Genomic DNA, 21,397 nt, shown 5'->3' on the forward strand with positions numbered 1-21,397 from the left:
TCTATTGCTGTGGTGGTTTAGTTAGCACCCGCTTACGCCTAATATAGATGGAAATGAAGGTTGTATAAGTATCATATAAAGTTTGTAGATTTTAGTCCCAAGTTGGTGGTAAAAACCAGTTGGGCAACTTAATATATAATTGAATTATCCTTTGGCATATTGAATCATTTGGGCATTTCATTTTCATTTTTAGGCTAATTTGTCATTTTCAATGGAAAATGCAAGGTCACTAATTATGAATAAAGCTAATCTACAATTTTTATAGATGTTTAGACAGAGTGGAAATAGAAAAAGCGACATTGACCCACCTTTGTGATGGAAGTGTGAGTACTGTGATTAGTACACCCCGTCACAATCAAGGGCTCTTCTGGTTGCTTTTAGTATTTTTCATAGTTGTTTAATAAATTGATCTAATTAACCACTCCAATCAATTATCGTGACATAAATAAAATTACATTTAATCACTTACATATCAATATTTAATTAATTGATTGATATCAACTTCTAGTTAATTAATTAATAAGTGATATTATTGATAAATTAATAACCACGTGACACGTTAGAACTCCTCACGTGACTCACTGGACCAACACCGCCCTTTCTGCGCTCTACAACGCACTCGTCCGTACAACACTACTTGCACACTTGGAAGTTGGCTCACGTTGAACGGATGACCAGCATATCAATAGGTAGATCACTCTGTAGATGGGTTGTGCGATTCAAACCTCTCTCTAACCCAAACCCTAGAAATCTCCACAACACGAACCACATCCGTCACACTTTTAACCTAACCATAGTTAGACGCTTTTCAGTCATTTCGAGAATAAAGGAGAGCAGTGGCTCTGCTCACGGTGGAGGATCGATCGCTTCTAGGGTTTCGACCATGTCGCAAGAGGTTCACTTTGCGTTGTCTTCGTCTTGTGCTCTCAAAATCCGGAAGGGAGACATCACCCAGTGGTCCGTCGATGGCTCTTCCGATGCCATTGTAAGTCTCAAAAATATTTTCTTCTTTTATGGTAATATACATATACACACTATATATATATATATATATGGACCATTTGTCTTTCTGTGATATGAATGCTAGGGTTTTCATTGTGAATTTGATGGGTAACAACTAACAAGCTATTTAAGAAAGTTTGGGAAACACTAATTAGTGAACGAATAAAATTTGAAACTGCTAAGTAGCTTTACTTTGTTGTGGACCCGTGGTGTCACCAAATTTTTGGTAATAAGCTTGTAACCTCATCAATGATGATGATTGTTTTGTGTGTGGTATAATGCTATTTTCTTCCCCCTTTTAAATGCTTAAAATTCCATCTTTGAGTTAACATTTTATAACCAAACATTACTATTGGCTAAAATTTAGTTTGGTTTGAATTATTTATAGATTCAACATATTCAAAATAATTATGACACTTAATGTAATGCCTTTATGATTTAGTTATTTGTGGGCCTTGCTGGTTTTCTTTTTCTTTCTGTTTGTTTTTTAGTAGGTCAGATGCTGACACTACTCAATAGGCTTAGTAGTGACACTGGATCTTTGCTCATGTATGAAAAAAACACATATCTCACTTACAAGTTATGGGATAACATTGTGATAAGCTAAATATGGAGCAAACTCTTGGATTATGAGCATTGTTATTATAATTTGCCATGTTTGAAATTTGTGTTCGTCAAACAATCCAAACCCCAATGAGTGATATTGCTTAAGGGCACTTGGATGTCCGATTGGAAATTGAAATATCCCATTGTGTTTCAGTAATAATTTAATCAATATCTATCTCCATGAATGATTCCATCTTCACGAGCAATGGAGACTCGTGTTAGAACTGATGAAATATTGTTAGTTGTAGTTATGGTCCTCATTTTTTTAGTGGTTCCTTTTGGAAGATGGATTGGCATAAAGATAATGGAACCATTCAGATTTCCAAATACACCTCAAAAAGATACTGCAATTAGTTAATTGCACAACATTGGAGTACAAAATTATGTAAGGGTACATTCAGATATTGGAGTTATATTGGGGTTTGAATTCCTAAATTTATCTCAGAATAAAAAATTTAAATATCACCTTCTGCCCAATATTATCCAAGGATTCTGCCGAATTCAAGTCAGTGAAGTAAAATTCTTTCCAAAATTTGTATTTTGGTTTGATGACACCAGCCAAATCAACAAGAACAAATGCTACATAATAAAGTCGAGTATAAGTTTTTTTTTTTCTTTAATTGGATGGATATTTTATATAGGTTGCTCCGGCAAATGAGCGAATGCTTGGAGGTGGTGGTGCTGATGGAGGTATATTTTTAACAGCTTCCTAATGAATTTGTTTTCAATGAACTCTACCGTAATTTTGGGTGTCCTTTTGATAGCCATACATAGAGCTGCTGGTCCAGAACTCCGAGCAGCATGCTATAATGTCCCAGAAGTCCGACCTGGAATTCGCTGCCCCACAGGAGAAGCGAGGATTACCCAGTAGGTTCTCTGAAATTAGCTTTATAATATTTTTGGTATCACCCAGTCCTACATTTACAGACCTTATACTAAAATATTAAATTTATACAGAGGTTTTAGATTGCCTGCATCTCATGTAATTCATACAGTTGGACCCATATATGATGTTGATGGTGATCCTGAAGCTTCTTTGAGAAGCGCATATAGGTAAGTTATTAAGTTCCCTTCTGGCATTTGTGTACAAGTTTACTTTGCCTTCTTAAATAAAACCCCCTCTGCCAAAATTTGTTACAGAAACAGTTTACGTGTTGCCAAAGAGAACAGCATTCAATATGTTGCATTTCCAGCCATATCGTGTGGTATCTATGGGTAAGTTGACATGAAGGAACCATCAGTTATGATAAATAAATATTACTTTCGTAGTCAAAAGTCTTTCCAATCTTTCTTTGACATTTTCATGTGAAATAGATAATAAATAATTTCTCCGATCAGCTGGGTTGAGTTATAGATGGTAAACTTGAATTAGAATGAGTTGAATAGTTGGTTAATTTGGATTACATGGAACGGTGGGCTATCATTCATGTTTTGTCTGTCAAATTGATGTAGTCTCTTAAATTAAATTATTAGCTGATGCATTTTACATAGCTTCATCTTTTATGGAACAAGTTATAAATATTTGGAATCTTCCGTATATTTTTTGGTTCATGGAAAGTGCGTAACCACTGCATCTTTATTTCAAATTTTTTTCAGGTATCCTTTTGACGAAGCTGCTACTGTGGCTATATCCTCAATCCGAGAGTTTGCAAATGACTTCAAAGGGGTATGTATAGATTGTTTCATGTTGCGGTGGTTTTGATTCTCCATTGTCCATATTGAAATCATTGCAGTTTTCAGTGTAAATTATATGTATTATCTTTCATTGATGCAGTTTATTTATTTTGTTATTATTATCAGTTTTCTTGTTCTTCGGTGACATATGAATTGATTGATAGGCCAAAAGAATAATGTGATTTTAAGGTTTTGAAAGTACTAGATGATCCCTATAAAACAATGTCATTTTCTTAAGAGGGAGGGGGGCCATAGCAACACAATTTTGACCTTTTGTCAGGAACCTTTCATATGGTTATGTTCAAAAACGTTCTCTGAATTAGTCAAGACTCTTGAAAGTGGACGAGTTGGGGATGCAGAATAGCAAATTAAATACAAAGAAGCAAGCTTGCTTCTCAAACGACCTACTGAGTTTGCTTACATAAGTAATACGAATCCGACATGTGCAATCTTTTTTTTCTTTTTTATTTTTTCATAATTACACCTTATTCTGTGTTTGCAGGTTCATTTTGTTCTGTTTGCAGATGATATATTTGATGTTTGGTTGAAAAAGGCAAATGAACTGCTCCGGAATTAGTTATCACCAGCGGCTGAATTGTGGCTGTGTGTGTGTTATTCAATGAAGATGCGGAATGAATACGATGGGATGAAAGTTGACAATGTTGTTATCTGTGTGAAACTGAGAAATTGACAGAGCTAGTATTATAGTATAGATGAGACCTGTCCTTTGAACATATCGATTCTGGTGATTCTTATCCGTTTTAAATATAATGAAAATTTTGTTATATATTAGATGAAACCTTATAAAGCTGCTCTCCCTTCTTTCAATGATCACCTACATTGATCTGAAAAAAGAAAAAGAAAAAGCCCAATCAAAGAGGAAAAAATAAAGAGAGAAATAAACATGTATATTGAGTCCTGGCGGCTTGGTTCAGTTCTAAAAAATTCTAGAAACAATTATAAAAGACATTTCTTGAAAACAGTTTTTTAATAATTGAGTTTTTAGAAAATTAAATTTAAGTTTTTTCAAAAATAGAAAATTGTTCTCTGAGTTACAAATAAGTCTCCTGTAAGAAAAATGAAATTGTTCCTCCCATCAACCTCAATTTTACACTCTTTATGCAGTATTATTATCCATCAAATTCACAATCTCAGCAGGGAAAGAGAATAAAAACAAATTAAAAAAAAAAATGAAAAAAAAATGTAGACTTATTATTGTTCCAACAAACCAATAAACAGTAATTATTTTTGCATCGTTAAAAAGAAAATGCTGAGTTTTGATTGGTTAAAAAAAAAAAAAAAAAAAACTATATAATCAATATTCCGTAGTATTGAATATTTTTTCGAGAATTTCTCATTCAAGATGTAGCAGAAAACACTATCACCGTAACCATCTACCAAACGTCGTTAAAGCCTTTCTGGTCGAGAGAGCGCGTGATCTGAACGCTCGAACGTTTTTCTATTATTTATTTATTTATTTTCCTAAACTTTTTAATCCCCGCGTAAAATGATGGAGAAAGCAGTAACAAGGACTCTGAGAATATACGTATACATATATATACACATATGTATGTATGTGTATACCAAACGGTAGTTCCACTGCTAAAAGCGACTGTATAGTCGAAGCTGTTGATGGTAATAAAGCTCAAACTGTAAGTGCTTCCATATATATATATAATCTAGCTCTGAAAACTGTACTTATTTATGTGTCTTCTAATATTAACCTTTAATTAGTTTCATCTCTAAAGATTGAATCGGCTGTGTTCTTCAATTTGTGCTCTTTTCTGAAGGATTTCTCTGATTAAATGTGATTTCAGTAGAAGAAGTTGTTTAGTTACTGAATCTGTGTTTCATTATTTTTTAATCTGTTCTAAAACCATTTGGGCATTTTATACTTTTAGGTCTAAATCGAGTAGATGAAGCGTAGACTAGATGGAGAAGATGAGTAATGATCAGAGGCTTCCTAGTTTCATCAGTAAGGCGCTTTATCAGCACATTATTTTCATTTTGGCCAATTATTGACAACTTTTGCCTTCTCCGTTGTTAACATTTAACTTCTTTCAATTTCTGCTGTATTTAGTTTCAGTTCTTGCTTTGTTTATATGCTTCTTAAATTAACTGTGTTGATTAAGTAGCAATCTTGTTACCAATATTATTCACAAGACATGATTGTACTACAAAAGATAAGGTTTCTGTTTTTGGGTGATTGTTCTTAATTGGATGTTACCATAATCTTGGTAATGGGCTTTTCTTGATTTAAACATAATGAGCAATGTCACTTTCATTAATTTTTATTTTTCATGCCTGCATTATGAACTTCTTTTTGTGTCTGCATCTCTAGAAATAGGGGTAAAAGGCTACCTACCATACTCCTCTCCCAGACCATGCTAAGTGCTAAATGTGGGAGCCTTATCCACAGGGTATGACCTTTTTTATTTTTTTGAGGAAAAATAAATAAAAAAATTGTCTGCATTATGACCCAGTGTGACCAGGAGGTCACGGCTTCGAAACTAGAAACAGCCTTTCCATGTGGTGGTAAGGTTGCGTACATATTACCCTTCTCAGACCCCACAATGGCTGGAGCCTCATGCACCGGGCTAGCTCCCTTTTTATTTCTGCATTATGACCCTTCTAGTCTATGCCTAATCGGTTTTGTAAATCCTCTGTTTTCTTCTGGCTGTTCAAGGCAAAGGATGGTGAATCTGATGTGCTTTAAAAGGAAATAGGTTGTTATATGATGTTGTTGTAGAGGCCCCTATATGTCACTCACGCAAAGATTAGCAGGTATGGAAACATTTCCAATCTGTAGTATTTCAAATATTGAACAGCAACTAGTGGCAGTACTGTACCAAAATGAAGATGTTGGCAAGAGCAGTTCTCTGTATGTTATATTTCTAAATTGCATAGGTCTGGATAAAGATCAAAGCTTACCCTCTACCAAAGCATTGATGTGAGTTCTGAGAAATATCCCTCTTTTTCATCTTTTAGTTCTGCTTATAGTTTTATGTGAGCTGACGTGCTATCAATCTATTGTTGTGGCAATGCATATATAACTGACGTTGTTCCTCTGTTCTGATAAATTATTATTTTTTTGATTCCATTCTTTATAAATAAATAAAAATTGTTATCTATCAAGAAATAGTTACTGTGATTCCTTACAAATCATATTTCAGATTCAATGCTTTCTAAATTAGGATACCTTGCTTTGCTGCTTTATTTTTTTCTTCTAATTCTTTCATATATTGTCATTGGAAACTGAAGCATTACTTCCCAGGAATATAAGAAATATGACATATAGACAGATGGAACTATATAAGGATAGACCTGCTTTCCTTATCAACTTCTGAGAGAGAGAGAGAGACAGGATGCTTTGGCCATTCGGGATGTTTAATACTATCTCATATGCATAGTGCAAGGAGATTATTTGAGTGACAGCAAGAGATTCAGTTACGGAGGTGGGCTAGATTAGAGATTATTTGCTCACACCAAGAGATTCAAGCGAAGATGTGCCAGACTCTGATCTCAGAGTTCAAAAAGATTATTCTGGCGATGCTAACAGATTTGCATGTCAGCTTAGGAGATTGACTTCCAAATCGTTCTTGTGTTCTTCCGTGTCATGGGTCAGCTCCTTGGCCCTCTTAGCTTCGTGTTGCCAGTCTGTGCGAACCAAAGCGCACACCATCATGCACATACATGACATTTGTGCTGCGGCAAGCCCTAACCACATCCCCATGAAACCCATTTCAAATTTGAAGCTCAGAAGAACTGCAACTGGCAAACCAATAAGGTAAAAGGCCCCAAAATTTATATAACAACCCACCTTAGGTTGGGCAGATCCTGTTAAGACCCCACATGCAGCTGTCTGTGGACAGTTCCCTAACTCACAAAACCCAAGTATTGGAAGAGCAATCGATGTCAAACCAAGAATGTGTGGATCAAATGTATAGAGTTTTCCCCATGCATCTCTCACTGCAATAGTGAAAGCAAACGCCAAAAATCCCCACGCGATGGCCACAGTGAGTCCAATAGTAGTTGTCTGTTTAGCCCTTGCTGGCTGATCAGCCCCCAACTCATGGCCAACACGGGTGGACAAGCTCGAGCTCAAAGAGGAAGGAAACACATATAGGAAGCTTGTTGTTTGCATAAGGATGCCCATTGCAGCCACAGTTGCCTGTGGGTTGCTTAGTAAACCACACAATAGCAACATTATCTCATACCACCACCATTCCAAGCACACTGATAATACACTAAGGCCTGCAAGGGACAGCAGCGGCTGCCAGGCTTGAGAGCATGTGTCAGTTGCTACCCGATCCCAAGGTTTTAATGCCTTTTCTGATAGAACAAGGTAAAGTAGCAAACCTAGATTTACATTTAAAGTGTTCCAAGCTGAGGCCAGTGCAACTCCCCTCACTCCCAAATTCATATATACCACAAGAATATAGTTGATTGGAAGATGGAGAATCAATGCGCAAGTTGAAGAAATAGTGAGTGATCTATTTAAATTTTGGGTCCTTAAGAAAATCCTTAAGGGATGTAGGTGAGCTTGGGCTAGCAAGTCAGGAATGGAGTATGTGATGTAGAGCTTGGCCACTGATGTGATGTTTTGATCCTGACCTAAACATAGAAGAATGGGCTCCATGTTTAGCCACAGTAGAGAGATTGGAATGGTTGTGAGAAAAAGGAGATAGAGAGTCTTTTTGTAGGTTTGGCTGAGAATAGCAAATTTCTTTGCTCCATAAGCTTGGCAACAGATGGGTTCCATCCCTGTGGCTAAACCTTTGAGGACAGAGTAACCTGTGATGTTTGCAAACCCAATTGAGAGTGAGCCCCCGGCTAACTCAGTGTCCCCAAGATATCCCAGAAAGAGCATAGAGATGATGGATTTAGAGTAGAAAAGCAGGCTTGTTATTACTATGGGGCATGCTATTTTCCCCAATGCTATCAACTCCTCTGCTACCTGCATCAAGTTGACACAAGGTATATGATCATGCGTAAACAAGTACACGGAGGGATATGACAAACAAAGCTGCCAAATATATAAGGGATTGTTGGACATATGATGATATTTGATTTACCATGATGCCAGAAACATGATGAGCTCACAAGATTCCTGTTGTTTGTCAAAAGTCAATGGCCGCAAGTGAGATAAGCACACGTTTCACTTTTTATTTATTTATTTATAGTAATTAGGGCTACAAATTCATCTATTTTTCTATCTTGTAGAGGCTGCAAATTAGAATTTAGACTCTCATAACCCTAAAACTGACCCTTCCAGTTGAAAAAAAAAAAGAAAAAAAAAAGGGGAAGGAGGAGGAAAAACCTCAGAAAACCACCGACAAAGTACAAAACACGTAACATTTGCACAATTTTCGATTAACTTGTCGTTTGTTATATAATATGGTCAGACGAAAGCAAAAACGTTTTGAACATGACTTGTTTCCGTGTGTTCCTTTTCCAGCTTGTTGACAATTGGTATTTTTTGTTTTTGTTATAAAATTCCATTTGTTCTCCTTGATTTTTCTTTCTGCAAATGATAGTCTCCATTTTTGTTCTTGCCCTGTTAATTATACTAAGATTGCAAACAAATATCTCTAAAAATTAAAATATCCTATTTAATATGATTTTAATTGATTACTCTCTATTGTCTTCCCTTTGATAGTTATTGAGGTTATACTCACTGAAGGATTTGAGCACTTACAATTTAAGGTGTAGGGTCAGGTACCAAAAATATGTTTGTTTGGCACAAGTAACCTCTAGGACTGGATATTTTGGCTTACATTTAAGCGTTACTCTAACTTCAAAATGTTTTCCTCAAAGCGTGTCCAGGACTCACCGTCTTATCTTTGTATTCTTTCACTGTTTTTTATTGATTTGAAATTATAATTGACCAACTAGAACCAAGAGGCATGCTAGTGGAAACAAACACCTTTATTATCTGTATGAAGATGACATTAGGTGGCTCAAGAAATTTTTTACTATAAGAATGAATAATGAAATCCAAGGCAACAAACCAGTTATGGTAAATTAGTTTAATTAGAGCATCAAAGCCATTGATTAGAACATTTTTTCTTTCACAACTATAGTGATGATTAGGCAACCTGTGCAGATTAGACTTTTATTATATTTTCAGTTTTACCTGGGATTCCAAATAAGCTCATTATGCTTATTTTGGGTCCCTTAAATGGATATTTATTTCTTTGCTCAAAAACAGAGTATTTGATTTAAGGTGAGAAGGTCTACCGTTAAAGAATATTTGGTAAGCTCCCACTGTAATATAGAGTATTGAACATTTCTTACTTGAAACGTAATAGAAGTAACCAGAAATGCATCTCTTTATGTAAATAACCACAATTGTGACTAATGATTAACAAACAAATATGTGGGATGTCTCGGAATCTCAATGTTACACATTGTTTAGGGTTGAGGTGGGTCTATATTCAAAGAATTTGGTCTTGTGATATCTTATTACAACTAATGGTAATGACAATTTTTACAAGAAGCAATGCTAAGCAGCACAAGCACCTCAAAGGTATCCTATGATCCTATCTGTGTTGGTTGATGCTTCCTAAATTCTTTTGATCACTGGGTTTGACACAATTTGAACATGTCTATAATTTAAATTAAAATTGGATACTTCTTCTTCAGCACTTGCCAAAATGTGATTTTATAAATGTTGTACATTAAATAATAAGACTATTTTAGCACAAAAAAAATATTATTAGAAAAATCGAATTTAGGAATTAACGAATTATGTAAAATATATGGAAATTTTGGTCTTATTAAACAGAAAAATGTAGAAAGATTTTAGATAATTATTGATATGATATCATGTGAGATTGTGTGTGTGTCTATTGTTCAAATTTATTTTCCGTATTGTGTAATCATTTATATACGTATTTGTACATAAGCACATGGAACATATGTATGTTGTTTTTGTCTTTGTGTGTGTGTGTGTGTGTTTTTTAAAAAAATATACTATGGGCGTCGGGCAAATCCAGGGAGAAGGATTTTTGACCCCTCTAGAAGTTAAACACAAGACCTCTTGGTCATGCCCATAGACCTTATGCCAACTCAGCTACTTCGTGGGAGTTTTGTTGTATCCTTCCTTTATATAAGAAGGATGATCATGATTATTTAATATATCAGTTACTGTTTATTGAATGAAGAAATTTGTTGTATACAATATTATTTTAATATATATCTTATTATCATATCTTTGTGTTCATGTTCTTATTCTTTAAGATTTATTATGTCAACGTATGGTGTTATGTCTGTCTTTTGTGCCTATAATTCTTATTGCAATGACTTTATGTATTTGTCTTTAATTATGGACAGAGCATATCAGGACAAATTTGTAGGTGGCCAAAACAATAGGACAGTATTTTTTTTTTTTGATAAGTAAAAACAATAGGACAGTATTATATCATCTAAACATCCTGGTTCATACTTCACATAAGACATATCTTAGTTAGAGGGACCAAACCTTTGACTGATTTCCCTAGAGACAGGTACAGTGTGTTTTATAATTAAATATCATTACACCTCCTAGAGGATATCATATTTTCTGGGATATAACCACATCACATCCCTTGTATCTTTGAAAGGTTATGTGCAACCATAGTCTTATTTAATGTTTCTTGTGGTCTTGTCCTTCCTCTCGTTCTAATTGAGCCAAGCTGAGTTTTTTATTTTTGATTTTTTTGATTTTTAAAAAATTCCCCAAAAGTAGAAATTTCAGTTTGATGTTCTGTCAACATTAGAAATAAGTATTCAAACTCAACTTGATTTCTGTTCGTCAAGATCAAGCTTGACAGGGAGGGGGGAAAAAAAGTTTCAAGCTTGACCTTTTTGACTCATTTTGAACAAATATTAAACTCTAATAAAACTCAAACTAGAGGTTGACATTAAGATTGATTAGAAAAGTAGTTAGGAATTTTAAATAAAATGAGTCATATTCACGAGTCATAATAAATCCACTGGTCTATACTGATGAACATTTACCTAATGACCAAATTATGGAGTTGTTTGAGCTTGATTCGTTTAATATTGAAGTTTGATGTTAAAGCTCCTACTCATTTACTTAATAAATTAGTATGGCCGGGTTTGAATTTTTCTTGATAAATGGTTTCATTTGCAGCTCTGATCATTCTTTATTCATTGCTGATGATATTAACCGAAATAGTAATACCATAAACCCTTTTCGGCTTTTCTGCATCCTTGAAACTCTGGTGGTTCACCATGGTGTGTATATTTGTAGATATGTACAAATGTTATTTATTTGGTAGGAGTGTTTATGTCGAGATATATGTGCAGGAAAGAATTAAGGTTGACCTCAAGTTGCTTGGTAAGAAGTTTGAAAAACATGTCTTTGTCACCTTCTCTACTTTGACATGTCATGGTCCATAGGCCTCAAATATTTTCTGCTGTCTGGGATGACCCAGTGGCAAATAAATTTCCATATTACAAGAATTAATACAATGCCAGAAGAATGGTGAATTCATTGACACTGTCCTCTAGTCTTTGTGTGTAGAGAAAAGGAAATATAAACATAGAATGGTTGTATTACCTCTCTTTTGAGCAGCCACTGAAGAAACCTGATAACAAAACGAGTTCCTCCTACCCTTCCTCTATCATCGCTACCTTCTCGACCACCTGCCATGACCAAAGCACCACCTTGTAAAATTGGCCGAGATTTGCATAGAGTGCATGTCCTAATACATGTTAGATCCGGAGATTCATCTCCCATTGTGTCAAGTAAAGAACAATAGAATTGCAATGCAGTTAGGAAAAAGATATATGGTAGTAATAGTAGTAGAGGGTTACTTGGTGTGATTTGAACTGTGTTTTCTTGTCTCCTATTTATGCAAGTTTGCCTACAGTAAATGTATATTTTATTAGGGAGCAACCTTAATGTTTTCAATTCTTGATTGTCATATTTGATACTACATGAAAGTTGGATTTTGGACCATGTGCAGGGAGCTAGTTTGGATGTATTAGAAAGAAAGAAAAAAGATCGATGTGAAGCATTGGGAAGCAAAAACAAACGAGAACGAGGAAGTAGAAGAAACTCCGCTGTTCTAAGCCAAAAAGGTTTATCCTTTCTCTGGTAAGTAAGCCAAAAAGTTTATCGAAACAACAGAATGAGAAATAATTAAGAATGAGTGTGGACCAAGTCTCTGGCATTTTCTTCCAAAACAAGCCAAAGAAGTGTGCTTGGAATGGCCCCTGGATCCAATTATATATTGCTATCTTGTGCTTTGTGGGTTTTGTTTTCTCAACAACTAAAAATTCTTATATCAATTCAATTTGCTGTCAACACAATGCAACATCATCTGGATTACCGAATGTTTACTTTACAATATTACCTCGTTGTTTGCAGTGACCCGTTGGTGTTTATGAAGGGTATTGGTTAGGATGGTAAGTAGTTTTGTGCATTTTCTATATGGGTATTTCTTAGTTAAGGCAAACCCGGATCTTCGTGCACAGTGGAGGGGAGGTGATCTTCATCCTCCATTGTTTGTCATGTCAACTCAACCTAGTTAGACAAATCCGGATCTTCGTCTATGGACGGAACAGTTCGGTGCACAGAGGGTAAGTGAGGTGATCTTCATCCTCCATTGTGCACTGAACTGTCCAGCACAGGAGAAGATCCAAATTGTGTATCTTCTTTGATTCACAATATATGGCTTGAAGACATTTCAAGCTTACCTAGTTAGTCCTTTTTTTAAAAAAGGTCTGGATGGGATCGTGTTTAGATACTTGGTGGTCAAAGCTTGGTAATAAATTAATGACATGGCATATAAAAGTTTATTCTTACTGCCGAAAGAAAGAGGCAAGACAAGTGATGCAACAGTAAAACAGACTAATTACTAGTATTAAAATAACAATCTTGTGTGTGTGTGTGTGTTGTTATGGGATTATTTTAGATACTTGATTGTCATTGGTCACCAATGAAATACCGAGGGTTTGATACATAATAAATTGTCCGTCGTTTTTTAAAAAGCTTTGTAATATATTAATGAGATGGTATAGACAATTCTATTATTGCTGCCGGACGAAAGAGGTAAGACAAGTGATGCAACAGTAAAACAGACTAATTGCTAGTATTAAAATAACAATCTTGTTTTTGTGTGTGTGTGTTGTTATGGGTTTATGTTAAATACTTGAGAGTCAAAGCTTGGTAATATATTAATGACATGGTATATAAAAAAAATTTCTTACTGCCGAAAGTAAGAAGTAAGATAAGTGATGCAACAGTAAAACAGACTAATTACTACTTTACTAGGATTAAAATAACAATCTTGGGTTGTTTGCAATCTGCTTATTTATTTATTTTTTGCACTGAGAGGACACAATTAAACAACTCATGTAGGACCATCACAAACTAAGGGCATGTTTGGCAGTTTTTTTTTTGTTTTCGGTGGTGAAGTAAAACTCCGGAATGTATGTGTTGTGATTTGAATAGTACCGTGTTTGTCATAATGAAGCAAAACACTGTAATTAATATTTTGATAAAACTGAAAATTTTAAGAGCTGAATTTTGAGTGCGGAAGATTTTAGGTGGTAATAAAAAAATAAATATTTTTTTGAAATTCTTATAAATTTTTACTAAAATTTTACTCCATTTTAAGTAGCATTACAAGTTTCAGTGATTCAAATTATGTTATCAAACAATAAGCATTGAATTCCGTTCAAAATTAAGTGTTGAATTTAAGTTTTCAAAAAACAGGCAAGTGACCTTTTTTAATTAACTATTTTGTTTTTAATCTTGCAACAATTTTTTACCAAACATGTTTTTGATAATTTTAATTTAAAAAATCTTGCTACCAAAGTTGAACACTTTCTGCAACACAAAATAAGGGAAAACGGTTGTCAAAGAAGCCTTGGGCAGAGTAGCATGGTTAAAAATTATGGATTCAGGAAAAGAAAAAGATGTTCAAATGCATTAGTGGGATCCTTATACTTTGCTGGGAAAAAGAAAATCATTTAAATAAAAATAATGAGCTTATATGGGATAAATGAAATTTGGGAGTGAAAAAAAATTGCCGCATTTTTTTTAATATATATATATATATTATATTTGCATTTTAAGAAAGTATAAATAAAAATAATAAGTTGAAAATTAGTGAATAGTTCAAATTATTTGACATTAACTTGGAATTTATTTAATTATATGTACTTTATTTCCATTTGTGTCAAGATACATGCTTTATAAATATAAGCTTTTGTTTATTACCAATGGGTTATACTTTAGATGGTGTAAGCTCTTTCATCTTTAAATCAGTTTTGATAGTATAAACTTTTCTTTTGGCAAGTTCTTAGTTGGAGCTCCATTGGAGCTGCAACACCTAACCTCTCCAAAGAGAGAAGAGTGTTTATACCATCCAATATTTGGAAATAGAATAACTAATATATATAATAGGTGACACATTCAGAAAAAATGTATATAAACATATAATAATTTTTATATGAGAAATTGTATACTTGTCTAAAAGTCGGGAGATATTATTACATGAATCCTGGGATCAATTATCATGTGACACATCAATAAAAAATGTGTAAGTTTAATTTATTTTTTTATTGATGTCACACGATGATAAGTTGGGCCAATAGCCCCAAGATTATATAATAATTTATCCAAAGTCGAGTGTCTAATCAGAGGTGTGAGTAGAGATACTTTAATGTCCGGTTGTTTAGCGTTACTTTATATGTATATATATATATTCAAAGATTAAATTCATGTGATTATATTATCTTCACAATAATGTTGAAGACATGTACTCCTAAGGGTTGGTTCAAGTGTGATAAGTTATATGTATGTCTGGCTTTTCATTAAGCATTGAATTTAAGGTTAGATTCTTCTTAAACATAAATAATTTCTAAAAGTCATCCTGGTGAGTAAAAAGTCCAAACTTTAAGTGGTGCAGACTTGCTTAATATAAAAAGGAAGGTTTTGACAATGTTGTATATTCTTATTTAAAAAGTGACAAATTAACTCTACTTTTATACATTTCATTTTAATTTCTCTTTAATTTTATTCATAAAAATCAAGTATAACACTTGTCCGTTTACAGAAAGTTACTCCTATGGAAAGAAAAAAAGGAGTTTTAATTGACTGCATTTATTATTTCCTATGTTTGTAAAACCACATTAAGAAAATTTTCGGTAAGATATATAGTGGAATAGGAAAATGCCTCGTGATAAATTATAGAATATTTTAGGAAGTTGGGCTCATTATACACTATTTGGTATTTTCATAAAATTATTAGATAATTCTGAATTAGTTATTAATTAATAAATAAATAAATTTAATAAAATTAATGTTATAATTTTTTTTATAATATATTAACACACTTTTTATATTTATCGTACAGTCTAAAATTAAACTTATCCCCGCGTATCAATGGTCCAACACAATTTAATAATTTCTCATTTTCATCACTGAAATACAGAACGAAAGCCACGTGGAACCACGACTGCTTATATTGATGCCATTTATCGATGTGACGTGTCATCTCGGGGTTTTGCATTTTGGCATATACTCTACATATGCATATACAAAGCCTCACTTCCGTTTTTGCCACTCACACACAGTTTCAGTCACATTACACGCACTTTTTCATTTTTGATCGGTGGGACGATTTTGGAAGATTCCACATGGCGGCTCTCCGAACCTCCGTGACCAGAAAAACCCTTGGCGGACTAGGGCTAGGGTTTCAGCAACTTCGCGGCTTGCAGACCTTCTCGCTTCCCGATCTTCCCTACGACTATGGCGCTCTGGAGCCTGCCATTAGCGGTGAGATCATGCAGATTCATCACCAGAAGCACCACCAAACTTACATAACCAACTACAATAAGGCTCTCGAGCAGCTCGACGCCGCCATGACCAAGGGTGATTCATCCACGGTTGTCAAATTGCAGAGTGCCATCAAATTCAATGGCGGAGGTTTAATTTCTCTCTCTCTCTCTCTCTCTCTCTATGAATATTATCTCCTGACTGTGAAATTAATTGAATTGCCAGTCGTAAATCTACAGTTCCTGTTCATTTTGGATACTTATTTCTTTTCTTCATATCCTATATGACTAAATGAGTTTTAATGAAGCATTTTCACACTTTTGAGCAAATCTTCCACTGACATACCAGCTAATGCAACTCGTCAGGGTATTCATTGTCATATACAAGACCTCTTTTTCAGTCTAAATTGCTACTTGCTTTATCCATGAATTGGTTTTCCAGGTAATATTAACCTTTTCACTGGTCTGTAGTCACCAATATATTTAGACTATTTAGTTAGTATTACTTTCAATGCTGTGTGTAAACGATTTATTAATAAAATGAAATGGACTTATTTGAGGATTGAGACTTGACCAAATATATGAGTTTGGAATTTAATGATGTTGGAGAAACCTATTTGAACGTCCTTGTCACGTGATCTCACACTTATGACTACTTATACATTCTTGGCTAATTTGTACGAGAATTAAGGATTATTTGGCATATTTTAGTGCCTGTTAAGCGAAAAATACTTTAAAATGTTGACCTCTTCAAGGAATGTCGCCATGATTGGCGTTCAACAGGAAATCGGTTGTCTTTCAGTAGGGTGAAGACACACTTATTTTATCTTGTTAATGCAGATATCGATGTGAGTTGAACTTCTAGTGTACTTTGCTTTGCTTTTTATTTTGCCTGATCAAATAAATGTTTCCACTAATATCAAGAATCTTGTTATGATCACCAAGTATATGATTTGCGAGCATAAGAGAATTCGCTACCTCAAATATAAGCATATAGAAATTAATTATGCCTTTCATGTGGTTACTGTTATATATTTATACACACACACATATGTTTTTGATAGAATTGCTATTCTTATTGTTGTTACCATTCAATTAATTTCCTTGGCTTTCTTTTTTAAAAGAAAAAAGACAAACTGATTTATGTTTTCAACCAGGTCATGTTAATCACTCGATTTTCTGGAAGAACCTCACTCCCGTTCGTGTGAGTTTATGCACCGAGCCTTCTTTTTTCCCCAATACTCTTGTTTATAATACTCTTTTTTTTTTCTTTTCTTTTTTATCTCTTTCTTTATTTCTTTTTGAAGTACCCTCATGCAATTTTTTGACAATTATTAAAATCTTGATGCAGGAAGGAGGCGGTGAGCCTCCAAAGGATTCCCTTGGTTGGGCTATTGACACACATTTTGGTTCCATGCAAAATTTGGTGCTAAAGATGAATGTAGAAGGTGCTGCTTTACAGGGCTCCGGATGGGTGGTAAGTAGTAGCTGTGTAATGTTCTGAAATATTATCTTTTTTTCATTTCACTTCTTTTTGTCTGCTGGATGCTTTGGAAGATAATGCTATTTTTTTAATCTTTTTCTCTTTTATCCTGGAAGTGGCTTGGTGTGGACAAAGATTTGAAAAGGCTTGTGATCGAAACCACCGCAAATCAGGTATAGCCTCCAAGTTTTGCCATCAAGTAATTTGGTGATGATCGTCTGCCACTCTAGTTTTGCTAACAGTACAATAATTTTGGTTACTTACCAGAATGAGAAAATAAATAAATAAATGGATAAATAGATAGAGAAGACACCGATTCCTTGTAGGATTGTGTGATGGGACTATGTCAATTCGGTATAATAGCTCTTCAAACTTCATGTATTACTGGAGAATTCCAGATCTGAGTCGTCAGCCTTCATTTAACCGGCCTGCTAATGTTTAAAGTGATGGTACAGGGCAACAATATCATTGTGTGAAAACTGAGCGTACTTGTTTATGTTTTCTTTGTCTGTTGGCCTGTTGGGTGCTAAAAATCTATGTTACATGGACTCTTTAAAAGTATGTCCCACCATTGTTGTTCCCACCATCTTATCACAACTTTGACACTATTGAGCAATAATTGGTATGTAATTTAAAAGGATATTGGGATTTTGGGTATGGATGGCCTGCTTGTGACACCTTTTGATAGAATTATCATTGTTTTAAAGAATTGTCATTGCTTGCGGATGGGTTTATTTTTTATTTTATTTTGGTGGGGAGGGGGATTGTTATCTTGGAATAAACAGTTATATTTTCTCTTGCTCTCACTCATGGGATTGGAATTTTATACAAGAGCATCATCGGTGGTTGTTACAGTGTTCCTAAAGTTTGCAGCCTTGCTTCGTTATGTAGTTTGATTATGTGCTTTTTCCATGCTTTAAATTTATTTATCAATTTTTCGTTGTATTCATAGTGAAATGGTATATTTCAATATAGTCGTAATAAGCAGAACTATCATTACAGGATGCACTGGTAACTAAAGGACCAAATTTAGTTCCTTTGCTTGGAATAGATGTTTGGGAACATGCATACTATTTGCAGGTAATTCTTAATCCTTTGAGTTCTTCATGCCCATTTGGTTATTTTATTATGTTAAAAGTTGCAAAAATTATGACATGCAAATTTGCAAATATCAGTTTTATCTTCTTATGATGTGCTTGATAATTTATGTCGCCCATTGAAGGGCTTGTATGATAACATTGTGACATCTTCTGTATTTGAGTTTAAATTTTTTATTTTTATCATTTTTGCACATTAATGGGCTGTCATATCAATTTGTTGCTGTGGAACAATTTTCTAGCTTGCATCTACTGAATGTATTAGAAATCTCAGTTATCAATGTCTCACTGTATTAGCCTATTTGAGTCTGCAGATGTCGATTTGCCTTTCCACGAGTAATTTAGTAATTTCTTTGCTTTTTATGATGCAGTACAAAAATGTCAGACCAGATTACCTAACGAATATATGGAAAGTTATGAACTGGAAGTATGCCAGTGAAGTGTATGAAAAAGAGTGCCCTTGAAGAAAGGAATCCCCTTTCGTCCACATCTGTCTTCAAGAGTAACTGTTATGCTTTCATCAGGTTTTGTAGAGTGAGGTGTTTGCTTCCTGATGGATTCAATCTTGGAGACCAAATAAACATGTTATATGAGCTCTTGCTCTTGGATACTATCAAATTACTGTCATACTGTCAAATTACTCCGTCATATGCAAGTGTGCTTCTCTTTGTGCTGTGTATCTGAACTGCCCAAGAGATTATATTTCTGTGCTTTAATCACATGGTTGCGTCCTTTCTTCTTCAACTATGTATATGTATAGAGAAGGTTCTCAGCTTACAGAATTCGACTGTTATGGTTTCAATGATTGAATAATGTGTCTAGATTCCATGATTTTGGTGGTTATTAGATGCTTTGGAACTATGCCACCAGAACCACAAAGAAATGTAGTACAATAAATTTGCCTAGCGTTGCTTGGTTGGGGCTCATGCCCGGAATATCCTATGGATTGCTGAAGTTTTTACTCCATGGCCTATACATAGAAGCTGCTGATTAGTTCTTGACTGATTACAATTTAATGTCAGCCCTAAAACAATGTGGTGTGATCGTGTTGTATAGTGTGGCTTGTTTTGAGCACAATTAATTATTTACCATATAAACAGGTCTATCTTTACTTGAAACTAGTCTGCCAAACAGTGTTTAACATTTGTGATTAACCTCTATTTCGTCAAATGGTAGCAAAAATAGTATACTGACATTGTTTCGAGGAGGTTGATAGGTCATTTTGTTTATGTTATGCATGAACTTTATATGAACACATCTCTTGTAGTGCCAACCAACATATGTGAAGATAGATGGAGATCAACATAACTTGATCATTTTACTCCTAATTGTTCATCATGTTGATCCACTTGCTCGGCCCAGATGGTGCACGGGACCGTGCGGAAGAATACTGAGAACCAGGGGTCCATATCTTCCTGGAATGCTCTTTGGTGCTGGAGTTTCCATATTGAAATTCTCGTTGGAATCCATTCCATGTGGCAGAACATGCTCAGAGTTCTTCCACGATGGAGAGGGTGGTGGTATTGGCCCCATATTATCTTCACTGAAGGTGGGACTCGGTACCGGCCTGGTGGCAGCGAGAGGTTGTCTGGATAAAAGACATTCATGGTCTGCATGATGAAAATTGGAAGAAGGTGAAGAAAAAGAGTAGGGTTAGTATGAGATGGTAGAGCTTATTGGGTTTGTCCATTAGAGTGATTTGAGAAAATTTCTCTACAAGAAGCTGGAGAGGGGGGATTTTGTAGGGTTGGATGTGTAGAATAGAAGAGCTGAGTGAGTTTATATATGAACCATGAGATGGTAGAGGGTTGGTTGTGTAGAATATATGGGATGAGTCAATTGTAAGGAAAACTAGATATGTTTGTGCAGTCTTTACACATCCTGTTTTTTTTTTTTTTTTTTTCCTAGTTGGTATTCACACGCGCGTCTCTTCTAAGACTTGAACTCCTAACCTCCCTTTGAAAAGTAAGAGGCTAATACCGCTAGGTCATTGACCCGTTGGTCTTTACACATCATTTTATAAAAAACTAATGAGGTATTGATTGTTGAGTAGGTTTGAGTTGAATTTTTTGGAGTGAATGCCAACTCCTATTAAGTTTCTTTTGCTCATGTTTGGCAGCCGGCTCCCTAACGCAGCAATACTTTTTTTTTTCCCCCTAATTGGTACACACCATCTCTAAGGAATTATTAGTACCTAATAAAAATCGATTCTGACGCAGCAATACTTTAATTCAATCTTGTAACAGGTACTCTTATCTAAGAAAAATTGAGTTTTATTTTATTATAGTCAATCTAAAAAGCAAGCCATCATTGAATGGTTGTGATATTGCCATCATTGGATGGTTATAAAAATGTCACCTTATCATTTTTGTTTAGATTTAGATGTGTATGTAACAAGTGATGATAATTAACATGATGTCATGGAGCTACTTTTTGGGTAAAAAATTAATAGAGATTATTCAAATTTGGTAATAGAGATTATTCAAATTCGGTTTGAACTTAGAACTTGCAAGCTTTCATTAACCATTGTTGACTCTAAAAGTTTGTAACTAATTTATTTATTTATATTTTTTAAACATGTCCCCCTATGTGTTATTACACACTTCATCTTCAAAACATTTTTGAAGAATTTGATAATTATTCTGTGATGTGAATTTTTATTTGTGATTGCCTTCAATTTTTCCCCATTCATCACTGAAGTTGATTGTTGGGTTCCATATCCTATATATTAAGCCAAATG

General features: G+C 34.5%; 4 protein-coding genes across 4 annotated transcripts in view; 3 read left to right on the top strand and 1 right to left on the bottom strand.

Annotated features, from left to right (window-relative positions):
• LOC132270724 (expansin-A8-like) overlaps positions 1-157 on the top strand; it is a 1,603-nt gene extending 1,446 nt beyond the window's left edge. The window contains exon 3 of the mRNA XM_059771916.1: positions 1-157. This exon is cut by the window's left edge and continues 409 nt beyond it. The gene's annotated coding sequence lies outside the window, so the exon portion shown is untranslated.
• A 372-nt stretch (positions 158-529) lies between these two features.
• LOC132270723 (uncharacterized) lies at positions 530-12,703 on the top strand. Its single transcript, XM_059771915.1, has 10 exons — positions 530-985; positions 2,250-2,298; positions 2,373-2,475; positions 2,566-2,661; positions 2,749-2,823; positions 3,205-3,274; positions 3,785-4,934; positions 5,184-5,257; positions 5,969-6,232; positions 12,258-12,703. Exons 1-7 carry the CDS (start codon positions 671-673, stop codon positions 3,857-3,859), a joined length of 783 nt encoding a protein of 260 aa, XP_059627898.1. The 5' UTR covers positions 530-670; the 3' UTR covers positions 3,860-4,934; positions 5,184-5,257; positions 5,969-6,232; positions 12,258-12,703.
• On the bottom strand, positions 6,851-8,248 carry LOC132270722 (protein DETOXIFICATION 53-like). Its single transcript, XM_059771913.1, has one exon. It carries the CDS (start codon positions 8,243-8,245, stop codon positions 6,851-6,853), a length of 1,395 nt encoding a protein of 464 aa, XP_059627896.1. The 5' UTR covers positions 8,246-8,248.
• Positions 12,258-19,483, top strand: LOC132270721 (superoxide dismutase [Mn], mitochondrial). Its single transcript, XM_059771912.1, has 7 exons — positions 12,258-12,388; positions 15,735-16,228; positions 17,235-17,281; positions 17,429-17,554; positions 17,677-17,733; positions 18,563-18,640; positions 19,029-19,483. The coding sequence occupies exons 2-7, from the start codon at positions 15,832-15,834 to the stop codon at positions 19,119-19,121; spliced, it is 798 nt and encodes a 265-aa protein (XP_059627895.1). The 5' UTR covers positions 12,258-12,388; positions 15,735-15,831; the 3' UTR covers positions 19,122-19,483.
• The last annotated feature ends 1,914 nt before the right edge of the window (positions 19,484-21,397 follow it).

Source organism: Cornus florida, unplaced genomic scaffold (genome assembly GCF_030987335.1).
Source record: "Cornus florida cultivar Cherokee Brave unplaced genomic scaffold, ASM3098733v1 CherokeeBrave_3.0.0_Hap2_Chr08, whole genome shotgun sequence".
Lineage (NCBI taxonomy): Eukaryota > Viridiplantae > Streptophyta > Magnoliopsida > Cornales > Cornaceae > Cornus > Cornus florida.